The sequence below is a fragment of the Hevea brasiliensis genome, chromosome 8, assembly GCF_030052815.1.
Source record: "Hevea brasiliensis isolate MT/VB/25A 57/8 chromosome 8, ASM3005281v1, whole genome shotgun sequence".
NCBI classification, from domain to species: domain Eukaryota; kingdom Viridiplantae; phylum Streptophyta; class Magnoliopsida; order Malpighiales; family Euphorbiaceae; genus Hevea; species Hevea brasiliensis.
Genome location: NC_079500.1, coordinates 5,687,253 through 5,711,331, shown reverse-complemented (window position 1 = coordinate 5,711,331; position 24,079 = coordinate 5,687,253). Strand labels below are relative to the sequence as shown.

The window sequence follows — 24,079 nt, the reverse complement described above, 5'->3', positions numbered from 1 at the left end:
AGAAAATTAAGGGGGATTATTATTTTTTTTTATTTTACCTCTATCTCTATTAATCACAAAGCATTTGTACAATTTCCTAAACTTATTTTATCATATCTCTCTTGATAAGTGAGATAAAGAATAATTTAATTAAATTAATAAATATTTTATTATAATTTCAGTGTTTTAATTACTTTATCATACAAAAATCTTGCACATAAAAGTGGAAAAAAAATTATTATCTTCATTTAGTAGATTTTCATTATTATCTTTTTTTTTCTAATAAAAAGAATGCTTTAAAGGATATGAAAAATCTCAAATTATTGAAAATCTTGGAAAAAGATTCTCTTAAAAAAGATTTAGACTCTGTTTAATTCAATTTTATGATAAAATTCATTTTATTTGTAAATAAATTTATGAATTTTTTTATTTAAAATATTTTATATTAAATGTAAAATTTATTTTAAATGAAATAAATTTTTTATTTATAATAAATAAAATAAAATAAAATAATATATAAAAAAATAATTTTATCACTTAAAATATATATATAATTTAAGTTTGAAATTCATTTACAAATTTTATTAATTTTGATAAAATTTAATTTAATTACAATAAATTTCATAGAATTAAGGATTAAAAATTATAAATGAATTTTCATTTAAACCAAATACTAAAATTTTAGATTTATAAATAAATTTCACAAAATTTCATAAAATTTATTTATACCGAATACTTCCTTACTTTGCTTTCGAAAATGGCTTAAAGATTCAAATCTACGACCTCTCTACATTTCCGCAGAATATTACCCCAGATGTAACAATTTATCCGATATAAATTACTAGTTTTACCCAGATGGAACTCCAATAAATAAAAATAAAAGACCACCAAGTTTTCTTATGGATCACACCTTTAACAAAAACAGATTATTATAGTCTATGTAAAGATTTATATAAAATAATAATAAATAGAAGAATGAAATATAATATATTACTAAAAATTGTTTGGGTGTTTGAAAACTATTTTTTTTATTACTTATAATTTAATAAATTTTACACTTGATATTCAAATATCCATTCTTGGGTAGGAGGAGAGTGTCTTAAAGTTTAACATCAGCTTGATTATTGAACAAATATGCATCTTCTATATCCTCTCTTCATATGGTTCCTTATGAAATGAAAGGTGGAGAAAGTCTTTGACCAAAAAGGTGTTCCTGAATTGGAGTTTGGAGATGTAGAAGAACAAGATAAAAGAGCCCCAAGCTCCACAGGTAACATTTTGTGTGCCACAAACATTCAATTTACATGTTGTCTCCAACAGAAACTGACTCTACAATGTCTGTATTTGGTATAAGTGAAGAACAAGAAGAACAAGTACGTATCAACCAGCACATGAAAATTTGTCTACCTTTACTTAATGGTTACAGGAGGTCAAGAGCTAGGGCTCTTTGATGGTGGATGTTGCCGAGTAAGAAAAGGAGCATCCGCCACTGTTCCAACAATGCTCTCTCCAACGATTACAGTGCTACCTTCCGAAACAGTTTGCCTCTTAATGTAGCCCAAGCCATAATGTTCTGATCCCTTTCTCCCAGATGTATAGCTCGTCAGTCTTCCCACCTTCACAAGTTTGTTAAATTTTACTGAAATTCCCATATCAACCAGAATGGCATACAAAATATATTTGATTGTAATGTAATTTTTTTTTCCAATTTTAAATGCAAGGAAATGACTCATACTTTTCTACCATCAACTGCAATCAGACTGCCAGGTTCTGCTGGTGCTGATAGAAGAATTGCCCATAATTTCTGCTTCACTCCGTCATATGTTATGAGTCTAGAAATGGTCTCTTGTCCCTTGTAACATCCTGAGAAGGTATAATTGATTCAGAAAAAAGTCTATTTTTAAGATAGATCACACATGAGCTTCATTGAAGAATCGAGGTACCCTTGTTTAGAGAAATGGAGTTCCAAAGTCCAGCCTCCAGAACATTGAATTCATTAGTGAGCTCTTTCCCAGGAGCAGGTATTCCTGTGGAAATCAAATCTGAGGTTTATATGCATGGCAGTTATTTCGGCATAAATTGTATGAAAGAGAGATAGAGAGAGGAGGAGAGGGGGGACAAAAACAAAAAGAACCTATAATCTGGATTGTGATTCCTCTCTCTAGACCAAGGTAGTTAAAAGCGTAAGGTGCACTCAAAACGATGCATCACCCCATCGCTTAAAGCGCCAAAAAAATGCTCGCTTCCAAAATTATTAAAAAAAAATTAACTAATAACATGATATGCAAAGAAAATACAGTCCCCTATATAAAATTTAAACCCTTAAGAAATCATCAAATATTCAAAAGTTTTTAGCATTCAAATTCATAGTCATGACCTAGAGATCTTCACTAGATTTTCCATCAAAGTCCTCAACACTTTCATTCTCATCTCCAAAATAAGATCCATTTCCATCAATATCTTCATCTAAATTAATCTCAACATCTTCCAATGTTGGTCTTGAAGTTAACACTCTTTGCATCTTGCGCTTTAAATGCTAAGAACCCTCATTTCACTAAATGTGCTTCGCTTTGCATATGTAAAAGCGCTTTCCTATTTGTCGCTGTGCTTTTGCGCTTTTGACTACATTGCTCTAGACATTATTCTTCCTTATGTGGGAGCACAATAATGAGGGGAAAAAAGTGGGAGCAATGAAAATTAAGATGAAAGTTATTTTCAATCCTCTTGTTTGGTTAAGACAAACCGAGAAAGAGCTGAAAGCGAGGTAAGTTTTGATTATAATGTTAAATTGTAATCGGACCATCTGTCCGATGTAAAATATTTTTGTTCCCCATTTTCCCTACATTCCCAGTTTCCTCCCTCTCCAAATCATGATCACACGGAACCTTTGATTGTCTTCCATTTCCTCGTTCTCAATTGCTGGATCTACATCTCTTGCAAAATCCAGAAATTTTTATGCATGGAGGCTAGACCTTAAAATGAATCGAGGTACAACTTTGACTTTTAAAATGACGTGGAGGGAAGAAATATCAAAAGATTTACAATTTTTGGATATTGAGGCAGAATTGGATTCAAATAGAGCCAAACAACGACCCTAACTAATTTGGGATAAAGGCTTAGTTGTTGTTGTTGTAGTACAACTCTGACGCTGACCCTTTTAATCATTGTCTTGTGCAATAAAAGAACAAAAACAAAACTTTGTAAAAAAAATACCTGGAGAATAGTTATGCTACTAAACTACAACTACCACAGTTATAGCACTATCAATGTATAATTGCATATAAATTAGGAACTATTTATGTTTTGAAATGTTTGGTTAGTACTACCAAGTAAATGTGAAATGCAATAATTAACCGAGGATATGCAAGCCAAACAAACAACTTACCTTGAATAATCCTTAGTTTTTCCCAAGCATTAGAACCCATTGGAATAGCACCCTGTGATAGAAGAGTTTTCCAAACAGATCCTGCAGCTGCTGGTGACATCAACAGGGAATAACCTTCTTCAGAGATGGCATTGCCCACTCCCACAGTTATGGGCATTCCATTTACCTGAAATTAAATAAATATTCAATCATGTTGCAAAGAAAACATAACATAACAAAATACATTATAAACAGGGGGGGCAAAAAAAGAGTGGTGGTAAAGAAGAAAAAGAGAAAATGATGAAAAAGAGACAGAAGAAAAAATAATCAACGATAAACATTAGGCTTCCTAATTTTTATGCTTTTCATATGTAACCTACCAACCTATGCATCATATATTTCAGCTAGTCATAAAGTCATCCACACTTTAGCATTATACCATGATCTAAGTGGCATTAAGTTTCATTACTTTCTTTTAAATCTTCAAGATAAGACTTGCCCACCTTTAAGTATGCTTGCTCTTTTAAGAGAAATATTTGAAGACTTAAATATCTTTCGATTTTTTGGGAAAAAGGCATGAAACTATTGTATTGGTTGTAATAATTATTTACTTCTGGTCATAATTTACAGTCATATCTTTAGATTAGGGCATCCAAAACGATCAGATATGAGAATTACCAATCCGTCAAATCAGAAAAACTGGCATACAGCCTGATGAATAAAGTTAAAATATTGAATATAGTACGTGCTCTAGAATAGTGTCGCACCATTTAGTAGTAGTAGGGTGGTCTTATAGATGCATATCCTAAAAAGACATCCTACTTCACAAACCACGCTTTTCATGTTGACTAACTGGCATAGGATTAGACAAGCATGCAAGTTTAACACATTTTGCAAGCACATAATACAGATCCCCAACTTACTAAATAGAACTCAAGATGACGTCAAGTCCAACCATTCCCACAACTGAGAAAAACAAAAACATGCAACTAGCAGGGAAAAGAATAAGAAATTTGTTTAATCTTACACTATAATGACGATGAGTACCATATGGTTGTCCAACAAGATCGCCAAGATTCAATTCGACCATCAACTGTTTGCATTCCACAAGAAGCAGAGGCTCAATTTCTATATAGGAAGAAAAGTCTCACATTTACAAGAAACTTCCTTACTTGTTTGCTTTTTGGTCCAGCTACAATAAAGAAGGAAGTTTTCTTGGTGATATCTTGAATTTCTACTTTGTCAGCAAAGAATATATACCTACAAATTAATAATCATATGCAAGACAAAAGAATATATCATCTTCTCTCAAAAACACTAACAAGATAATGAATCTCTTCTGCCCTCTCGTTACTGTTATTCATTTTTTAAGGTGATTTAGAATCACTCAAATCAAGTTTGACAGCTCTTTTTGAGCAACTCAATTTAACTAAAACGGGAAACCTTTTGGAAGGGCCAACTAACTCTCAACCATCCTCCTACATCTAGGGTATTAATTTGCCCACAACCTTGACCTCTATTCTCTTTAGATCTCCTATTGTGATGTTAGCAAATTCAACATGACCAAACCAAACTCATCCTTTATGATGTAATGATTAATAATTGTTACATTTAAAAAAGTCAACTTATCCAACTTTCTCATTTACTACTTGCAACTGGTTGGTTATTGCCAATTATCACAACTCGTTCTCTAATTATTCTTTGCCCTATCAATGCTATTTCTTTACTGTTTCTCATCTCCTTTCTTATCCAGCCACCTGTACCCATCTACCTCTGCATTATATTCTCAGCTATACGTGATTTTTGAGTACCCAATGGGGTTGCCAACTTGTAACAGATTCCAAGGTGCATTCAATAAGTTATCTAAAATTCCAGAACAGTCGTTTAACTTTTATGTATACATTTGATGTTGTTTTCTGGCCTTGAATGAAGTTCAGCTCAAATGTGAACCAACATAAGAGCAAACAAAGTTTTTTGGTTTTTTTGTTTTTTTTTTTTTTTTGGGGGGTGGGGGTGGGGGGAGGGGATAGAGAAGGGAAGCAGAGCTATCTGCAGCTAACCCAAGAACAAGTTTAAAAAAAAAAAAAATCCAAAGTTATAGTCAAACTATACAATCTCATCAGAAAAGTACAATCTAAACATCCAATCAATCTGCAAGGCAAAAATACAAGGTTATAGTGTTTTTAGTTCTGTGAAAATCATTGGATGGCAAAAGCCTATAACATCAAATTTCAAGGCATTGCCAGAATGGAGGATGGTGCACAAACATCACTACCTCAGTGTCTGTCAACAAAAGAACTTTGAGATGTGCAGAACAAAGATTAGAACATGCACAATGCGCAAGCAAGTTAACAGCATATATATGAGGAGTACAAGGAACAATTAGAAAATGAAGGAAATATGTATGTCCACTCTCCAAATCAATGTTTTGAAAAAAGACTAGACCACATCCATGCAAAGGTGATTGGTAAATAAATCCCCAAAAAAATATATATATAAAAATAAAAATAAAAATAAACACACGCCATACATACTTATTCAGCATTTGAATTATGCTGCCACAGGTTACTGGTGAGACCACCAACATAATTGAATTTTTCTGCAGGTTGCACACAGCCTTAATAAGTCATCATAGAACATTTGTGGCTGCTGGAAAATCAACTAACAAGGTAAAAGAGACTACCATGATCCATGCATAGGCAATGTCTATTGTCCGAGCCGTTGGTGTAACAAAAACAGTATCGCATCCCTATGGATTTGAACCGAACAAAACCTATCAATTACCCCATACGAGTAACATTTTAAACCAATTTTGTGTTGACTTCATGAAATGAATATAACAGTGACATATCCCTCCAGATTTTACCTGTCCTTCAAGAAGACATTCAAAATTTGCAGTGCTTTGGTTGTGAAGAAACTGAATGCGATCATCTCCACTGACTTTACAATAGACAAATCCAATTATTTTCACCAAGTAGAAGAACATTACAGCAACATAAAATAACGCCAACAAATATTTTGTAGGTCTGACCTGACACCTATTGTAGTAAATCTACATCCCCTTTATACTGTAACCCTCTTTGATCAGGTTGTTATATAATTTATCAGGGATCAAAACTTCAAAAAATTGGTGAAGAAAGCATCCAGTTGGAGAATTTAAAAGATGGCATTAAAATGAAGAAAATAGAGAGTGTACAGAAAGATATGGAGCCAAAAGAAAATACCTCTTATCCGTCCAAAATGTGAAAGGTCCAAAACCTAGGCCACCAGAACCCACAAAAAGGAATTAATAAAACCACGCATCCAATGGCTACCGGGTCAAATAAAATTTTAATAATATCACATTCAACTTAACCTCAATTAAAGATTAAACATGCAGTTCCTCAATTTTATTCTATCAAAGCACAGTAATTTTGAAATTCATCTGCAAGGCCATCATTGTGATAATTTCTAGCATCAATTATGCAATTGCCAACAATACTATCAGGGAAAGAACCTCCTCAATAAAAAGAATATAATGTCATTCCCCACAGAAAGCCATATGCGAAATTATGTATTCATACAACAACCATAATTGAAAATTGAGGAAGTGCTATGTATCCGCTCAAAATTAAGACTGCACTAATGTAAAAATTGTCTGTATCCATATAACCATGGTTTGACAACAAATTCTTCTCAAATTAAGTAAGTACAAAATACACAAACATTCCAAATCAGAGTCGCACACTCAATTTACCGTAATCAGAAAGCAAGAATCAAATCAAATATCACTTGAAGTTCTTATTCTAAACGATTACAGGCTGCACAAAAAGGATATAAAGTTCCAAGGATACCCACCACAACCCCATTATCAAAAGCATCTAATGCTTCATCATCGTTATCAAATGTCTCAATGATCCCGTCTTCTGAAGCTTTTGCCCCATCTGCCGTCAATGTTTCCTGACAGCAATGAAGTCACCAATTCAAACTTAAAGTCTAATGAAATGATTTTGGTTCATTCTGTATATAGATAAAGAATCAATTAAGCTCGGGTCATTTGGGATATCTGGGATAATCCAAGGTGAGGATCACGGGCTTAAAAGACAGACCCTTTATATATAAAAAAGAGAAAGGGGGGCTTACCAGGAGGTCGAGATCGATAGGTGGAGGGGAAAGATCGAAAGGCGAAGCAGAAATTGGACGCCAAGAACAAGTCTTGGATGAGAGAGAAGTAGAAGTGAAAGTAAGTTTCCGCTGCTTCTTGTTCTCCTTCCAAGTCCAAAACGCACCGTTATGATAAGAATTGAAGGGGATGGTTCTTTTCCGGAGAAGGGGCTGAAGAAGAGTAGTTGCAGAGCCAACCACATAGGTTGCTGATGATGGTGCCATTTTTAGACAGCTAGCTCTCTATGAACCAAGCTAACCAGAAGCGTAAGCACTGAGCAGAGATTTCAAACTTGAGTTCGCCAAGAAATGAGAAATTATTTGCGTTGGGGTTGTTAATTTGGCAAATAAGATAAAGGGCCTCACCTTCACATGTGGCCAAGATGGTTGGGAAGGAATCTGTGCTGGGGCAGACATTTGTTATGATGGGATGCTCCCATTCTCAGTATCTGCACATTATTTTTTATCAGACAGTATCTGCTCATTGACTGCCTTAGTTCTCAGTTTGGTGCAGTGATTTGTAGCTGCTGGATTAATAATTTCATGAAATATTTTAATTTTATTTTATATAAAATAAAATTTATAAATATTATAATAAAAATATATTTTTATATTAAATTAAATATTTATATAAATAAATTTATATAATAAATATTTAACATATAAATATAAATATTAAATTTTAAATTCAAATTCATTCCATATTGTTTGAGTTTATCAATGAAATATCTATAAAAATTTGATTTGTTGACATCCTTTGATGATAACGAAGTTGTCCGTAGAAGAACACAAATTTCAATAACGGTGAGAATGAGTTAGGATTCTATTTAAATCGAATCAAATTAAATTAAATTATAAAAATTAAATTATATATTTTAAAAATTGAATTAAAATAAATGAAAAATTAAATTGAATCAAATCATTATATTTCGGTTTAGTTTGATTTAAATTAATCAATTTTGATTTTGATTAATTTCTTAATTTAGTCTTAATTTTTAAATTATTTAGTCTAATTTTGACTTTAGTTTGAATTTAATAACCATTAATCAATGAAATTAAATAATATATATATATAATTAAATATAATTCATAAATTTCCCATAAAAATAAATCAATTCAAAAATCAATTCGGTTCGATTTGATTCAATTTGAATATATAAAATTACTATTCGATTTGATTTAGTTTAACTGATTTTTTTCTCTATAAAATTGAACCGAATTGAAATAATCGAAATTTTTATAATATAAAATCGAATTGAACCGATTAAATTTTAAAATCGAACCGATTAAATCGAATTGATTCGGTTTAATTTTTCGATTTAAATCAAAATCTGCTCACCCAAACAGTGACTCAATGAGGGGAAAAAATCTTTGCAATTTCTTTTAATATCCTATTTCAAAAAAAAATTCTCAAAAAAAAAAAAACTCAGTATATCTCATGTGAAAACGCTTAGTAAATATTTATTATATCAAAAAAAATTGTAAATATATAATTTTTTTATTATAAAAAAATAATAGACATTATTAGTATTTGACATTGAATTATAACATATCTATCCTTAAATTAAGCAAGTCAAACTGTAAATTAAAATTAAGAATATTTTGTTTTATAAATGTGTAAAATAATATGGTGCTTAGCTATTGATTGCAAAGTGAATTTGATGTTTTGATTAGTTGATTTGCATTATAGAGTTGATTTGTGTATGAGTGTAGAATTTTATATTTTTATTTAGTTTATGTATGTCACTCTATTAATTGAAAATTTTTTTAAATTTTAATTATTCTTTTTTTTTAGCTAATTATAGTGAATATTTTAATCTTTCACAAGTTCACTCCTCATTCTTATTTATATTCAAAGAGTGAAAATGTACACTATAATTAAGCCAGGTTAAGGAATAAATTTCAATAATTATCTATAAATTTATGAAATTGTAACACCATAATCTTTCAATTTAAACATGTAAAATTTTTTCAACTTTTAAATTTTACACAGTAAAATTCTCGTGATCTCCAATTATTGAATTTTTTATTAAACACTGATGTGAACAAATCCAATATAGCACTTAGTCAGCATTTTTTTCTTTTCTCTCATGCTACATGTAGTAAAACTATCCTTCAACTTGGTCAATTGTAATTTATTATCCTCCAACTTTGTTAATTATAACATCATTGCCCTACACAATCATTGTAGTTTAAAACCATATTCTTATGATCCCATCCAATATAGATATACCATAATTTATTCATTGAGCAATATTATTTTTTTAATATTTTTTAAATTATTATTAATAGATTTAACTTTTTTATATTTTTTATTATAAATACCATATTATTGAAAAAATAAACCATTATTAATTAGTCTTTAGTGTTGAAAAAGTTGAAGAACAATGTAGTTAAAAATGACAAAATTGAAAGTCTTATTACACATTACATGAGAAAAGAAAGAGAAATACTGACTAAGCATTATATTTGATTTATTCATATAAATGCTTAACCAAAAAATCAATGATTTGAGATCAGTAAAATTTTACCGTACAAAATTTAAAAATTGAAAAAAATTTTATGCTACATTTTTAAGTTAAGAAATTGTAGTATTACAATTATATATGTTAAGAGATAGTTCTTGAAATTTACCCTCAAGTCAAGCAATGAGTGGTACAACAAATTTCAGATGAAGTCCTGTGGAACAAGCTCAACAAAGAGCATATAACGCAGAAAAGTACCTGTCAGCAGCTAAACAGAAGCAATATATATCCCTGTGACCATCTATATGTTTTCCACAACTGAACTTCCCATTGGATTTTTCTCCCGTTCCAGGTTAACAAAAGAGGGTTGACATTTAATATATGATAATGATATAGATACATATTGCATTTTCTATACAGAAATTCCAGTATGCATTCCAATATATTATGTGATTAGCATAAAATACAGAGATGTACACTTAAAAACCAACATTCAAATGCAATACCACTATCATTGCACATCCTGGTTTGCACGGTTTTCAGCTCTGGGAGAGTCAGCATAAACTTGTCCTTGCTCTCTCACATCTCTAAACATTGAAAAAAGCGAGTTGAGGCCTTCAGAAGAAGCCCCTCCCAAGATCCATAATAGCAGTGAACTAAATGAGTTCATGGACCCAGGGCTGGAACCAGTTTCTGGTTGCCGAAGATCTGTTTGACCTGGAATCTGCATAGTATTGCCTAACCTGCGCAGATTGTCATTTCCTATGCGTTGTTGAGGTCCAGGAAGTTCTAGTCCATTTGCTCGAACTGCTTGGTCAGACACAGGTCTAAATCCTGGTCCGGAAGCCAAGTCTGTGTTAACCGGACCTTCATTCCTAGTGTTCAATCTTGTAATGTGTAAAGTTGATGCAAGGATGGTAGAGGATGTGATATGGAAGTCTGGGTGTTGTTGTAGCTGTGACCGTCTGTTTTGCATAAACCGTTGCAAAGCTGGTACCTAAGATTCAAGTAGCACAGAAAAGCAAACAGAAATATTCATACTAAGGACAGGAGAGGGAACAGTGCCCTTATAACAAATTTGCCACATGAAATAAAGGAATATGCAACTTTCATCAATGAGTAATTGCAGGACTTATTATGGCTGCCAGTCCATGCATAAAAGTAATGCATGCATGATTCACTATAACAATGCCAAAAATGTGGAAGCAGATTCTGAATGTTACCTCAAAACGGTTCCAGAAGTATAGAATGAGGTGCTGCATAAATGCTGCAGTTGTAGAGAGCGCCAAATATGAAAAACCTGGAAAATTATTTGATCAATATCCTCAGATAAAAGTAAGATTTTCAAGCTGAGAGAGAGAAAGAGAGAGAGAGAGAGAGAGAGAGAGAGAGAGAGAGAGAGAGAGAGATCATTAGGTCCATACCATATGCATAGGAAAAGAAGTAGATGTGAAAAACCAGAAAATAGAGCAAAAAGAAACGCGGAAAGAACTTCATTGATATTGGCGTGCGCACACTGCAAGATCATGGCAAGCAAAATTTCATTATAAGGGAATGAAATAAGTGTGCACACATGCGTGCACACACATCTACGCATAGCGTGAACAATGCAAGCAGACATCCAAGGTATGATGGCTTGACTGATTATTACATACAGGGCATGCATTATGATGTATATACCAATATGACCTCTGAACAACTAGTATGCATATGTGACCCATTGTGCCACACTAGTCCTCAAGCTACCCAGAACATTTCCCACACAAGCACCCAATATCCAAAAAACTATCAAATCCATTTTTGTAAACTCAATCAAACCTCCAAAGCCACTGTATCCACCAGATCAGAGATCACGAGTCAAGGAATTAAAAACATAAATTTAGAACATGCAACAGAAGCCATATATTACTTGATGTCGACCATCCTAGCCCATTGGAAAACTCATACTCCTATTGATGAGGATGCAAATAAAACACAAACGCCCAAATGGCTATAAGTGATATATTCTTAGAATGCAGAATGATTATATAGGCTACAATAAACTAATGATGGCCACATAATACACCATCAACCAAATAAAAATGCACAACCTAACATCTTGTTTCATGCATAACAAATCAGAGAAGGGGAAGTGACCTGATCAGTGTGAATAGTTCACACAACCAAACAAGAATTAAGACCATGAAAGCCAAAAGCTGATCATCATAAAACTCGAACAGAAAAAACAAGATCCCAATCATTATCTGCAACACCAATTTAGAACTACATCAGTCGTCAACTCCAGTGAGAACTACTGGCGCAAATATTACTGAATAAGAATTTATGCTAGAGATTGATATCAAGCAAACAATGGAAATTAAAAGAAGAATTTGGAAAATTGATTGGTAGAATAACTCATCACTAGTAACTCCACAAAAATTTGTTCTTACAGGAACAAAGACAAGCGACTCAATCACATGCACAAAGATCAACTGAAAGGTTGGCAGCTGATGTCGAGCATGGTGTTGAAGCTGCACTGCAAATTTCATAAAAGTAAACATGCAATGATATCCAAAGGAATGAAAAGAGATGAACGTTACCAAAAAAAAAAAAAAAAAAAAAGAAGAAAACCTAATATATTAAATGACACAATTCAATGGATGGAGGCCTTGGGTTAAAAACCATCAGCGAGAAGGTTATGCTTCCTAGAAAACCTAGCAATTTGAACTTTGAACCTACTTGCAAGATTTTAAGATACAAGGAGACACATTAATTAGGAGTAAAGGAAACAAAATTTCAAGGATGCATTTATTGAATGGTCATAACACTGTTACACATCCTCTAAATACAAATTGAAATAAAGCACACCTGTAAATTTCAGCATTCGAGTCTGTGTCTCTCTCAATGTAAAGGATACTGACATTGTGGTGGTGAAGAAAACAAACAGCGACATCATAAGCACGCCACACTTGGTCACAAGATAGTCTACAAAGAAGCCAACAAGTATAACTCTTTAGAGCAGTTATATCCATCAATTAAAAACGAGGTCAAAAGTTTATCCAGATAAATTTAGCAAGAATGAATATCAGCACCAGGATATTAGTGGCTAAACATATTTTTGAAAAACACGTTGCAACCACCCAAAACAGACCTCCAAATTTTGCAGGACCTTCAGGTGGTTGTTGCGGATAACTAAGATTGTAGAACTCCTTTGTTTGAAAATTATAAAGATAACCTGCAAAAGACCCAAAACATGCTTAGATGCAATAATGGACTAACTAAAAGTCCACATGCAAAGGACACATAATATATCAATCCATGCTTAGTGATGATAGCAACAAATATTGATATTTGAACCAGACATTGTATCGAGCTTGAACACCAAATTACTGATTCTAGAGTTGGCATTTAGCAGATTCAGATAAACAAAGGAGAACAAAGTAATAGTGTGTGTGTGTGCAAGCTTACATGTGTACTCGCTCCTCTCTCTGACATGCTATATTTCTGTGACCTTTTGAGTGGACATACAAGCTCCTAACCTGCAAACTATTGCAAGGCTGATGAATTTCTAAACACAGCATGCAATAAATCAGCCACGCGCACGGAAAATGCTGGGTGATTTGAAACATTTGGAAAACAAAAAGCAGTGATACAAGTCAGAAGGGCATCTAAAGGACCAGAGCCACAAATGAGTTCTATTACTGAAACCAAGAGAAAGTCACTTGTGGCACCTACGCCAAAGTGCATTAGTACAGCATGGATGCAAACTCTCATTGAAAGATGCTGCCCTTGATAAATCACAGCTGCCTGGCACTAGAATAATCCTTAGGACTTAAAATACAGAATCATGCACTAGATAAATATTTGTTGTCAGGTGATAAAAACTGACAAATTGACTGTATAAGCAACTGAAATATTTACAATTATGAATTATGTAATTTAAAAGACAGAATTCACTAAGAAAAGCCAATACACTCACACAATTGAAAATAAGATGGGCTTATGCATTCACTAAATTAATCTAGCTTCTAGTGATGTATTTGTGAACCACGTACAGGAGACAATTCATATTTAAACAAGTATGAGGAGTCCAGGACTAGAGATGCTACCTTGTCCAGGAGAACTCAATAAACTATTCATCAGTATGGTATCATATCCAACAATTCTGTTAATGAGAAGCTGCTGCCACCTACAAATAAGAAAGTGTTCACTAAGTGATGAATGCTGAATGGACAAGCATACCACCCAAGAATATATATTGCAAGGGGCTCTATATATTAACTAAAGCCAAATAAAAAGACTTCAATAAAAGATTTAGGAATGGCTTGCCAGTCGCTAAGCGTTGGGATGCAATTATCAGACTGATTATCACTAATAAACATGGTGGAATTACCCTTATTATGAGTCTATCTTGAAAATCCAGCAACTTTGCCTAAAAATCTTTTTCAAACTTATACCGCTACACGCTAAAATTTTCTGACTATTTTCAAACTCTAAATCCTCAACCCATTCTATGATTTCATACACCAAATCTAAAATATTTCATGCTCTGCAATAACTGCATATTACCAAATCCATGCCACTACAATGTTCAATAATGTAAATCTTACAATAACAATAAATAGTCCTTGGATTTTTTTTTTTTTACATTTTCAAGCATGTACATAATTATTAAGAAAAATAACCTGTTCCCAAAGCAAGGATGCCGAGCTGATATAGTAATGTTAACAGTACGTATATTATGCCGAGACTTAGCATCCTCAGGAAGCAAGAAATAACCCTGTGACCAAAAAAATTGTTAAATACATGGACTGAATAGTCTTCATCATGGCAGAATTTTTGGTCAAAAGCTATGCAAAAATTTTACCATACTTAATGCAGCAACAAAATTGGCACAATGGAAATTGGAACAATAAATATTTAGAAAGGAGAAAAGGATGAAAAAATACCTTTTCCATGGTGTATAAATAAGTTGGTTCAAAAGCCTTGCTCTTCTTCTCCAGCCATTGAACTGAAATAGATAGAATAACACCTTACTAATTGTTTATAAATAAGAATAAACAGCTTTTGGATTATTCCCCAAAAGCTCTAAAAACCTAACATATTCATTTATAATTTCTTGTGCAGTCAGATTGCTGTGATTTGAGATCCTTGTTTAACCAAGTGAGGACTTGAAAACACATTGTAAAAAAGAACGAAGCCCTACCTTGACAGAAAGAAAAAGGCAAACTAGTTAGTGTCTACAACATTATGTTAACTGGTAAACAAGCAAATAAGGAGCTAGAATACCTGCAAACGTGTTAAGCCTGTCCAAGTAAAGTATTCTCATCCACTTGGGAACATCAAGATTTAAATGGATGCCTGTGATATTCTGCCATTGAAATTTAAAATCCAGCAAAGAAACCTTTAATTCTTGTAATCTATAAAATATTTAAGCACGTAAAATTAAGCATATTTCTACCTATTATGAAAAGTCAATCACTATATTATTTTTTTGTATATTATGTATTCTGTATTCCTATTTAGAATTTCTTATTTAGGATTTCTTCCTAATTAGTAGAACACAATTATAGGAATCAATTGTATATATATACCCATGTACAGATTAATTGAAATTAAGGAGAATCATCTCTTTCTACATGGTATCAGAGCAGGTCATCTATCTAGAGTGACTATTTATTCTCACCACCCAGCTCAGGAGAGACCTTGGCCGCCGACCAGCTGTTTCGACTCTGATTAACATCGCCGGCGTCGCCTCAACCCCCTCATTCCACCACTGTGTGCTGTTGCCTGATCCAGTACACCATTAAAGGACTTCTTAGGTTTGGCTCTCAGATCCTATATCGGTATTTGCTTGATTTGTGATTTTGGGTTATTTTGCTACTGTAAACACTTTGAATTAGAGTTTCGGTTAGTTTTCTTTATCTCAACAAATGGCAGACAATAAGAATATTATTTCTGATGTGATTCTGCTGATGACTAAGATCACGGAACACAAACTTAATGGTTCAAATTATCTGGAGTGGAGTAAGACTGTTAGGGTCTATTTGCGTAGCATTGATAAGGATGATCACCTTACTAAAGATCCACCTACTGATGATACACGACAAACTTGACTAAGAGATGATGCTCGGTTGTTTTTGCAGCTTCGGAACTCGATTCACAGTGAGTTAATTGGTTTAATTAATCACTGTGAATTTGTTAAGGAATTTATGGATTACTTAGATTTTTTGTATTCTGGTAAATGGAATATCTCATGTATTTATGATGTTTGTAAGGCATTCTACCATGCTGAGAAAGAGGATAAGTCTCTCACGGCTTATTTTATGGACTTTAAACAGGTATATGAGGAACTTAATGTATTGTTGCCTTTTAATCCTGATGTGAAAGTTCAGCAGGCCCAACAGAAGCAACTGGCTGTTATGAGTTTTCTTGCAGGCCTTCCTTAACAGTATGAGACTGCTAAATCTCAGATTTTCTTCAGTTCTGAGATTTCCTCTTTGCATGAAACGTTCACACGGGTCCTTTGTACAGAAAGTACCCAAACTTCACAACCTGCCAGTAGTGCTCTTATTAGACGTAATCCAAATGGACAACAGGGTAATAGAAGAGGAAGTAGAGGAGGAATTACAGGCAACATAAGTAATCAGCGCAATGGAGAGGCTAGTTCTAATCAGGACTCAAGAGGAATCATTTGTTATTATTGCCATGAGCCTGGCCATACAAAATATAATTGTCCGCAACTTCAAAGGAAAAATCAGCGATCACAGATGGCAAATATGACAACAGAGGATTCTACAGTATCTTCCTCTGAGAAAACTATTTTGGTATCTGCAGAGGATTTTGTACAGTTTTCCTAGCATCAAGCATCTCTAAAGCCTACCAGTTCCCCTGTCACTGCGATCGCTGAGTCAGGTAAATCCACTACATGCCTTGTGTCTTCCTCATCCAAATGGGTTATTGATTCTTGTGCGACAGATTACATGACAGGTAATTCTAGTCTTTTATCTGCTTTTCAGTCCAATCTCACTTCCTCTACGGTTACTTTAGCTGATGGTTCTACTTCTTGTGTCATGGGTTCTGGAACTGCGAACCCGACTTCATCAATTTCTTTGTCATCTGTTTTGTGTCTACCAAAATTCTCTTTTAATCTATTTTCTGTTAGTAAACTTACTCGTACCTTAAATTGTTCTGTTTCCTTTTTTCCTGACCAGTATTTATTTCAGGATCTTACAACGAAGCAAATTATTGGTAGAGAACTGAGTCAAGTGGTCTCTATATTTTGGAAAATCATATACCGCGGTCGCTTGTTTGCTCCAGTACCTTAACACCTCTTAAAGCTCATTGTAGATTGGGCCATCCTTCTTTGTCTACCATGAAGAAATTGTGTCCTCAGTTTCAGTCTTTATCAGTACTCTAATGTGAGTCGTGTCAGTTTGCAAAACATCATCGTTTGTCTTCTGTGTCTAGAGTCAATAAACGGGCTTCATCCCCTTTTTAGTTAGTTTATTCTGATGTTTGGGGTCCTTGTTCTATTACTTCTAAAACTGGATTTCGTTATTTTATTACTTTTGTTGATGATTACTCTCGTGTTACCTGGTTCTATTTAATGAAGAATCGTTCTGAGTTATTTTCTATCTTTTGTGCCTTTTGTAATGAAATCAAAAATCAATTTAATATTTTTGTGCGCATATTAAGAAGTGACAATGCCAAAGAATACTTTTTAGCACAATTTCAGTCTTATATGACACAAAATGGCATTCTTCATCAGTCTTCCTGTGTGGATACCCCATCCCAAAATGGCGTGGCCGAAAGAAAAAATCGGCATTTTCTTGAGGTAACTCGTGCTCTTATTTTTCAGATGAAAGTTTCTAAACACTTTTGGGCAGATACAGTTTCTACGGCATGTTTTTTTATCAATCGTATGCCGTCTTCTGTCCTTAATGGGGATATTTCTTATACTGCTTTGTTTTCTACAAAATTTTTGTTCCCTGTTAAACCCCGTATTTTTTGTTGTACCTGTTTGTGCGTGATGTTCGTCCACAGATTACTAAATTGGATCCAAAGTCTCTCAAATGTGTCTTCCTTGGGTACTCCCGGCTCCAAAAAGGGTACCGATGTTTCTCTCCTACTCTTAATCGTTATCTTGTTTCTACAGATGTCATATTTTTTGAATCCACTCCATTTTTTCCTCCATCATCTGTGTATGAGAGTCAGGGGGAGGAGGATGATCTCTTAATATATACTGTCCAACCAATGTCTAGTCCTCTTCCACAGCCTGATCCTTCTGTCTCTAGACCTACTCGACCTCCCGTTGTTCATGTTTATTCTAGGAGATTAGAGATTTCTGACTCAGATTCTCCACCAGCTACTTCGTTGGGAGATCCTGTACCTCATACTGATCATAATTCTGATCTAGACTTACCCATTGCTCTTCGTAAAGATAAACGTTCATGTACTTACCCTATCTCTTCTTTTGTTTCTTATAATCAATTGTCTTCTTGTTCTCGGTGTTTTGTTACTTCTTTAGACTCTGTTCCTATCTCTAATACTGTTGGTGAAGCATTATCTCATCCTGGCTGGTGTGCTGCTATGAAAGAGGAAATGGAGACTTTAGATGCTAATGGTACATGGGAACTGTTGCCTTTGCCCACTGGTAAGAAAGCTATTGGTTGCAAATGGGTATTTACAGTAAAGGTAAATTCTGATGGTTCTGTGGCTAAATTAAAAGCACGCCTTGTAGCAAAAGGATATGCTCAGACATATGGGGTTGACTACATTGACACTTCTTATGCTCAGACATATGGGGTTGACTACTCTGACACTTTTTCTCCTGTAGCTAAACTTATTTCTGTTCGCTTGTTTATCTCTTTAGCAGCTACATATGATTGACCCCTGCACCAATTGGATATCAAGAATGCTTTCCTTCATGGTGATCTTCAGGAGGAGGTGTATATGAAGCAACCACCTGGGTTTGTTGCTCAGGGGGAGTTAGGTAAAGTTTGTAGGCTTCGAAAGTCTCTTTACGGCTTGAAACAAAGTCCTAGGGCCTGGTTTGGAAGATTCAGTGAAGCAATACAGGAATTTGGTATGCAAAAGAGTAAGTGTGATCACTCAGTATTTTATAGGCAATCTGAGGCTGGTCTAATTCTCCTGGTAGTCTATGTGGATGACATTGTCATCACTGGGAGTGACTCTGCAGGTATTTCATCTCTTAAAACCTTCCTCCAAACCCAGTTTCAGACCAAAGACTTGGGATCGTTAAAGTATTTCTTGGGTATTGAAGTTATGAGAAGTAAGAAGGGTATTTTTTTGTCTCAAAGAAAATATGTTCTCGATTTATTGACAGAGACAAGAAAATTAGGTGCTAAGCCTTGTAGTGCACCAATGACTCCAAATTTACAACTGTTAGCAGGGGATAGTGAGTTGTTTGAAGATCCAGAGAGATACAGGAGATTGGTAGGAAAATTGAACTACCTTACAGTCACTCGTCCTGACATTGCTTATGCCGTTAGTGTGGTAAGTCAGTTTATGTCTTCCCCAACTGTTGCTCAATGGGAAGCCTTGGGATAAATCTTGTGTTATCTGAAGGGCGCTCCAGGAAGAGGTCTATTATATGGTAATCATGGGCATTTGAATGTTGAATGTTTTTCAGATGCCGACTGGACTGGATCTAAGGTCGACAGGAGGTCAACTACTAGATATTGCGTTTTTGTTGGAGGAAATTTGGTGTCTTGGAGAAGCAAGAAGCAGAGTGTAGTTTCTCGATCTAGTGCTGAATCAGAATACAGAGCCATGACACAATCAGTATGTGAGATAATGTGGATACTTCAATTACTAGATGAGACAGGTTTTAAGACCTCCCTGCCTGCGAAATTATGGTGTGATAATCAAGCTGCTCTCCATATTGCTTTTAATCCAGTGTTTCATGAGCGGACCAAACATATTGAGATTGATTGTCACTTTGTTCGTGAAAAGATTCAACAACAGATCATCTTAACAGGACACATCAAAACTGAAGAGCAGTTAGGAGATATTTTTACAAAAGCTCTTAATAGAGCTAGGATTGACCACATTTGTAACAAGTTAGGCATGATTAACATTTATGCTCCAACTTGAGAGAGATTGTTATGGAAAGTCAATCACTATATTATTTCTTTGTATATTATGTATTCTGTATTCCTATTTAGGATTTCTTATTTAGGATTTCTTCCTAATTAGTAGAACACAATTATAGGAATCAATTGTATATATATACCCATGTACAGATTAATTGAAATTAAGGAGAATCATATCTTTCTACACTACCAAATATTTAATCATATTTCTTATAATATTTCAACTATTTAAGAATATTTGGGAACAAAGAGAGGGGAGGAATGAAAATGGAAAAAAAGAAAATGAGAGGGCTCTCTCTCTCCCTCTCTCTCTTTCAAATTGTATTATGGACAGATGGTTAATTTTACTCATTTTCACCCCAATTTCCTACCCAAAGGGGTAGGTTTTAAACTATATAGCCTCATATTTCCACTAAAGCACACAGTTGAGCCAGATATGGTTAATGCCCAAGCAATTAACTTTGAATGAACTTCTACGCCTCAGGAACTACTGCCAAGGATATCCTAATATATTGACTAACATATTTTTGCCAGTGCAAACTCTAAATTTGAGGCAACAGGCGAGTTTCTTTTACATCCTCAAAATGAGATTCAACAGCACACTGAATAGTAGAAGTTATTCAAAATACTTAGCACTATAGAAAGAAACTATATAGAAATCAACATGCATACAACTATAATCTAAAAGTTTTCAAGCATTAATTTGGCAACATTACTTTCAAAGGAAAAAAAAAGGTCTAAATTCATTCACCGCTCATCTAAATTCAATCATTGATCTAGGCAAAGTAGCTCCAGGTCACAAAAGATAAAGTAATTAGCCACCATTAGAGAATAAAACTTTGTTCTTGGGCCCTCATCCACCAGTTTAAATTTCAGATTGAGTGATTCTCTAATAGGATATTAAAGCCTCTTTGACCTACAAGAACAGAGTTTTAAAAATGGGTGCCCTCACTCTTGAATTATATTTCAGCACAATGTAGCATGCCTATAATTAGTTCTTGCCTATAAAACATATAAGCTGTCACATGAAATGACTTGTTAGAAATGAAGGTAATAGAAACAAAAGCACTATTATATTTTGAAAGTATAATGAACTACTCCATTTCTATTTCAGTGACTAGAGATAGACAGAGAAAAGGGGAATAGGAAAACATAGTTGTGAGTTTTCTTTAATAATCTCACCCACAATTTCTGGAAACTTCGTATTATTTGCACTGCATGTCTCCAAATAAATGATAAACGCCCGTGCCATTTTTTTCCAAAATGAATAATGGCTGCTTTAAAAGTTTCCTTGGCTGATATAGGGAAACTACTGCGTGTCTCCAATTTATCAGTTTTAGTGACATCATCATCAACCATTGGCTTAGAGCTATCGCTGCTGGCAGAGCTTCCATGTTGATATCCAAGATTTTCAGAATCAGTCTTCCAGAATTTCAGTGCTAGCTTTCCTTTCTTAGCGCTCAATCTAATCCATTTCAACCAAAACTCTGGAGCCAGAAATGTCAATCCATCTTCATCCACATTTAGCAATGTTAGTTTATCTGATACAGTCTCCACTCCAGGAACATCCGCTATATTGGACTCAGATTCATTGTGTGACCACAAGCCTGCACTGGTTATCTACAAAAAGAAGCAGAAGTCAGCATTCTATACATGACAATAGAACCAACCTCAGGGAAAATATTAAGAAAATAAATTTACTACAATTAAAACTGTTGATGTGAAAAATTAACAGCACCTGTTTGTTAAGATAAATACAATGTAAAGAATATATTGAAATAAACAAAAATAAGGTTTCAAATTGATGCATTAGTAAAAAAGCAGACAAAATTTTCTCATAACAAGATATTCTAGCCGACTAATTTTCTTCTTTTTTTTCCCCTTTTCAGCTTGAACATGTTCTAGCAACTGTGTACCTTGATTTGAATAAGTTGTGCTTCCATTGTTTCAGCACCAGACAGCTCACATGAACATCCAGGCTTCTCGTTAAAAAAAAAAAAAAAAAAAAAAAAAAAAAAAAGCTTCTTATTAAAAAAGAGTTCCAGGATCAAGAAACAATTATAATAATAACAACAAAAACAACATCAACAACAAAGTTATTTCCTCTACTTGGCTCAATTAACACCTAAAAAAGTTTTTTTTTTTTTTTTTGGGTATCCTTTAAATTTTGATTTCTCTCCATTTCACTTCTTCCACTTAAAAAAAAAAACTCATTAATTTCCAAGTTAATAGGGAAAAACTAACCATTTGGTTTCTACAACCAGAACCCGACACCAAGCTTAAACTACAGCAATTTGAAATCATTCAATTTTAAAAGAATATAACAAATCACTACAAATAGTAGGGAATAACAATCTATTATAGAAAAAACCAAAAAAAAAAGCCTCAAAATTTAAAAGGAAAAAAATATGGAAAGCATTAAAATCACCTGTTGAACATAATTGGCGTGCATGACAACGAGAACACAAAAGAGGGTGATGGCTATGAACAAATACATATATTCCAAAGCAGCCCTGACTTTGGGTGTTAGCATCTGCGAGAACCTTTCTTGTAACCTTATAAAAGTCTGCTCTGGATCCATTTCTCCTTCTCGCCCAATCTCTTCCTGTCTCTATATCTATAGCTACGAATAACAAAATTTTGCTTATATCTCTGAAAGTGAGTGATTATTACGTATTAGAAGTTGGAGGATTGAGAAGAGAAGCTGTAGAAAGACGAAGAACGGCTTGAAATTGGATCATTCTTGTTGTTGTAATGATGGGTCTGATCAGCGGTGGTGCCCTGCTATTTTCCTTTTTTTCTTTTTCAATATTTCTCAGTGGAAGACATTGTTGCTGCAGGTGAGAGTGCTCGTTGTGGGCCTTTAGATGTGTAAATATCATTAACGAATTTTGACTTTCTTTTTTTTATTATTATTTTTCTATTTTAAATAAATATATAATTTATTTTAAATACAAATAAATTTTATATTTTTAATACTTGTATATTTATACATAAATTTGTTAGAAACCATGAATTTTTCATTAAAAAAAATTATTTCTTACAAAATTCAAATTTTAATTCATTTATATATTTACTAATCTTAATAAGAAATTTTAGATAAGTTAAAATTATAATGATTCAATTATTAAATATTAAATTTTATTAAACAATTAATTTGATATTTGATATTATTTCAATATGATCATTATCAGTAATGGATCTAAATAAAATTTCTAAAATTAATATATAAATAAATTATATAATATATTTAATATAGTAAAAAATAATATATTTAATATAATATATTTAATATAGTAAAAAATAATATATTTAATATTCATATTAAAACAATTAAGTCTTAAATTTAAGAAGATAAAATTCATAATTTACTTAATGTATAGGGATTTATTGATTTTCACTTAGTAAAAATATATTTTTTATTAAAAAATTAATATTTAAATTTATAAAAAATTGATTTATATAAATATATAAATACAAAATAGTAATTTAAAAAAAAGTCTGATCATTATGTACAAAATTTGAGACAATAAAATAATCTTCTTTTAAAAAAAATTTTAAAAAAAAAAACTAAGAAATGAAGCTTTTTAAGTTATTGTAATATTTTTGTTGGCTTCTACCATTATTTGTTGTATCCTTTTTTAGATGGAATAGTGGTATGTAATATTTATTTGTATTTTTTAATAACTGATAATACATGGCTTTTGACCTTTTGGAAGAAAGAAAAATAAAATATTAATTTTAAAAGTTAAAATTTTTATTTATATAGTTAATGAAAAAAGCTACTTTATTATGTGAAGCAATAAATAGATTTTTTTTAATAAGTTCATTGTTCTTCTAAGAGCGATTATTTAGGGGGTGTTTGGTTTACCTGTTGGGTTCAGTTGATAGCTGATAGACACCAAACAGGTAAATTATGGTGTTTGATAAGCTTAAAAAAATAGAGCTGATAGCTGATGGGCAACTGATATGATACCCATCACCGTATTTGTATCACTATTTTTAGAAGCTTTCATCGGTGATAAATGATA

At 33.1% G+C, this 24,079-nt stretch overlaps 2 protein-coding genes across 3 annotated transcripts; both read right to left on the bottom strand.

The window, feature by feature from the left end:
• Window positions 1-1,223: 1,223 nt before the first annotated feature.
• Window positions 1,224-7,956, bottom strand: LOC110658720 (putative transferase At1g60990, chloroplastic). Its single transcript, XM_021816447.2, has 12 exons — window positions 7,466-7,956; window positions 7,181-7,282; window positions 6,568-6,601; window positions 6,210-6,283; window positions 6,027-6,092; window positions 5,878-5,942; window positions 4,516-4,603; window positions 4,371-4,436; window positions 3,365-3,530; window positions 1,923-2,006; window positions 1,715-1,842; window positions 1,224-1,595 (listed from the first exon to the last, which is right to left on the bottom strand). The coding sequence occupies exons 1-12, from the start codon at window positions 7,709-7,711 to the stop codon at window positions 1,410-1,412; spliced, it is 1,305 nt and encodes a 434-aa protein (XP_021672139.2). The 5' UTR covers window positions 7,712-7,956; the 3' UTR covers window positions 1,224-1,409.
• Window positions 7,957-10,304: 2,348 nt separating this feature from the next.
• LOC110658718 (membralin-like protein At1g60995) lies at window positions 10,305-22,901 on the bottom strand. Of its 2 annotated transcripts, XM_058151069.1 has the most exons (14): window positions 22,477-22,901; window positions 21,965-22,027; window positions 21,231-21,668; window positions 15,220-15,301; window positions 14,880-14,941; window positions 14,616-14,710; window positions 14,040-14,119; window positions 13,082-13,165; window positions 12,799-12,915; window positions 12,381-12,466; window positions 12,088-12,194; window positions 11,376-11,467; window positions 11,175-11,251; window positions 10,305-10,948 (listed from the first exon to the last, which is right to left on the bottom strand). In XM_058151069.1, the coding sequence occupies exons 1-14, from the start codon at window positions 22,627-22,629 to the stop codon at window positions 10,463-10,465; spliced, it is 2,022 nt and encodes a 673-aa protein (XP_058007052.1). In that variant the 5' UTR covers window positions 22,630-22,901; the 3' UTR covers window positions 10,305-10,462. The 2 variants fall into 2 exon arrangements, with proteins under 2 accessions (XP_058007052.1, XP_058007053.1); XM_058151070.1 differs by lacking the exon at window positions 21,965-22,027.
• Between the last annotated feature and the right edge of the window lie 1,178 nt (window positions 22,902-24,079).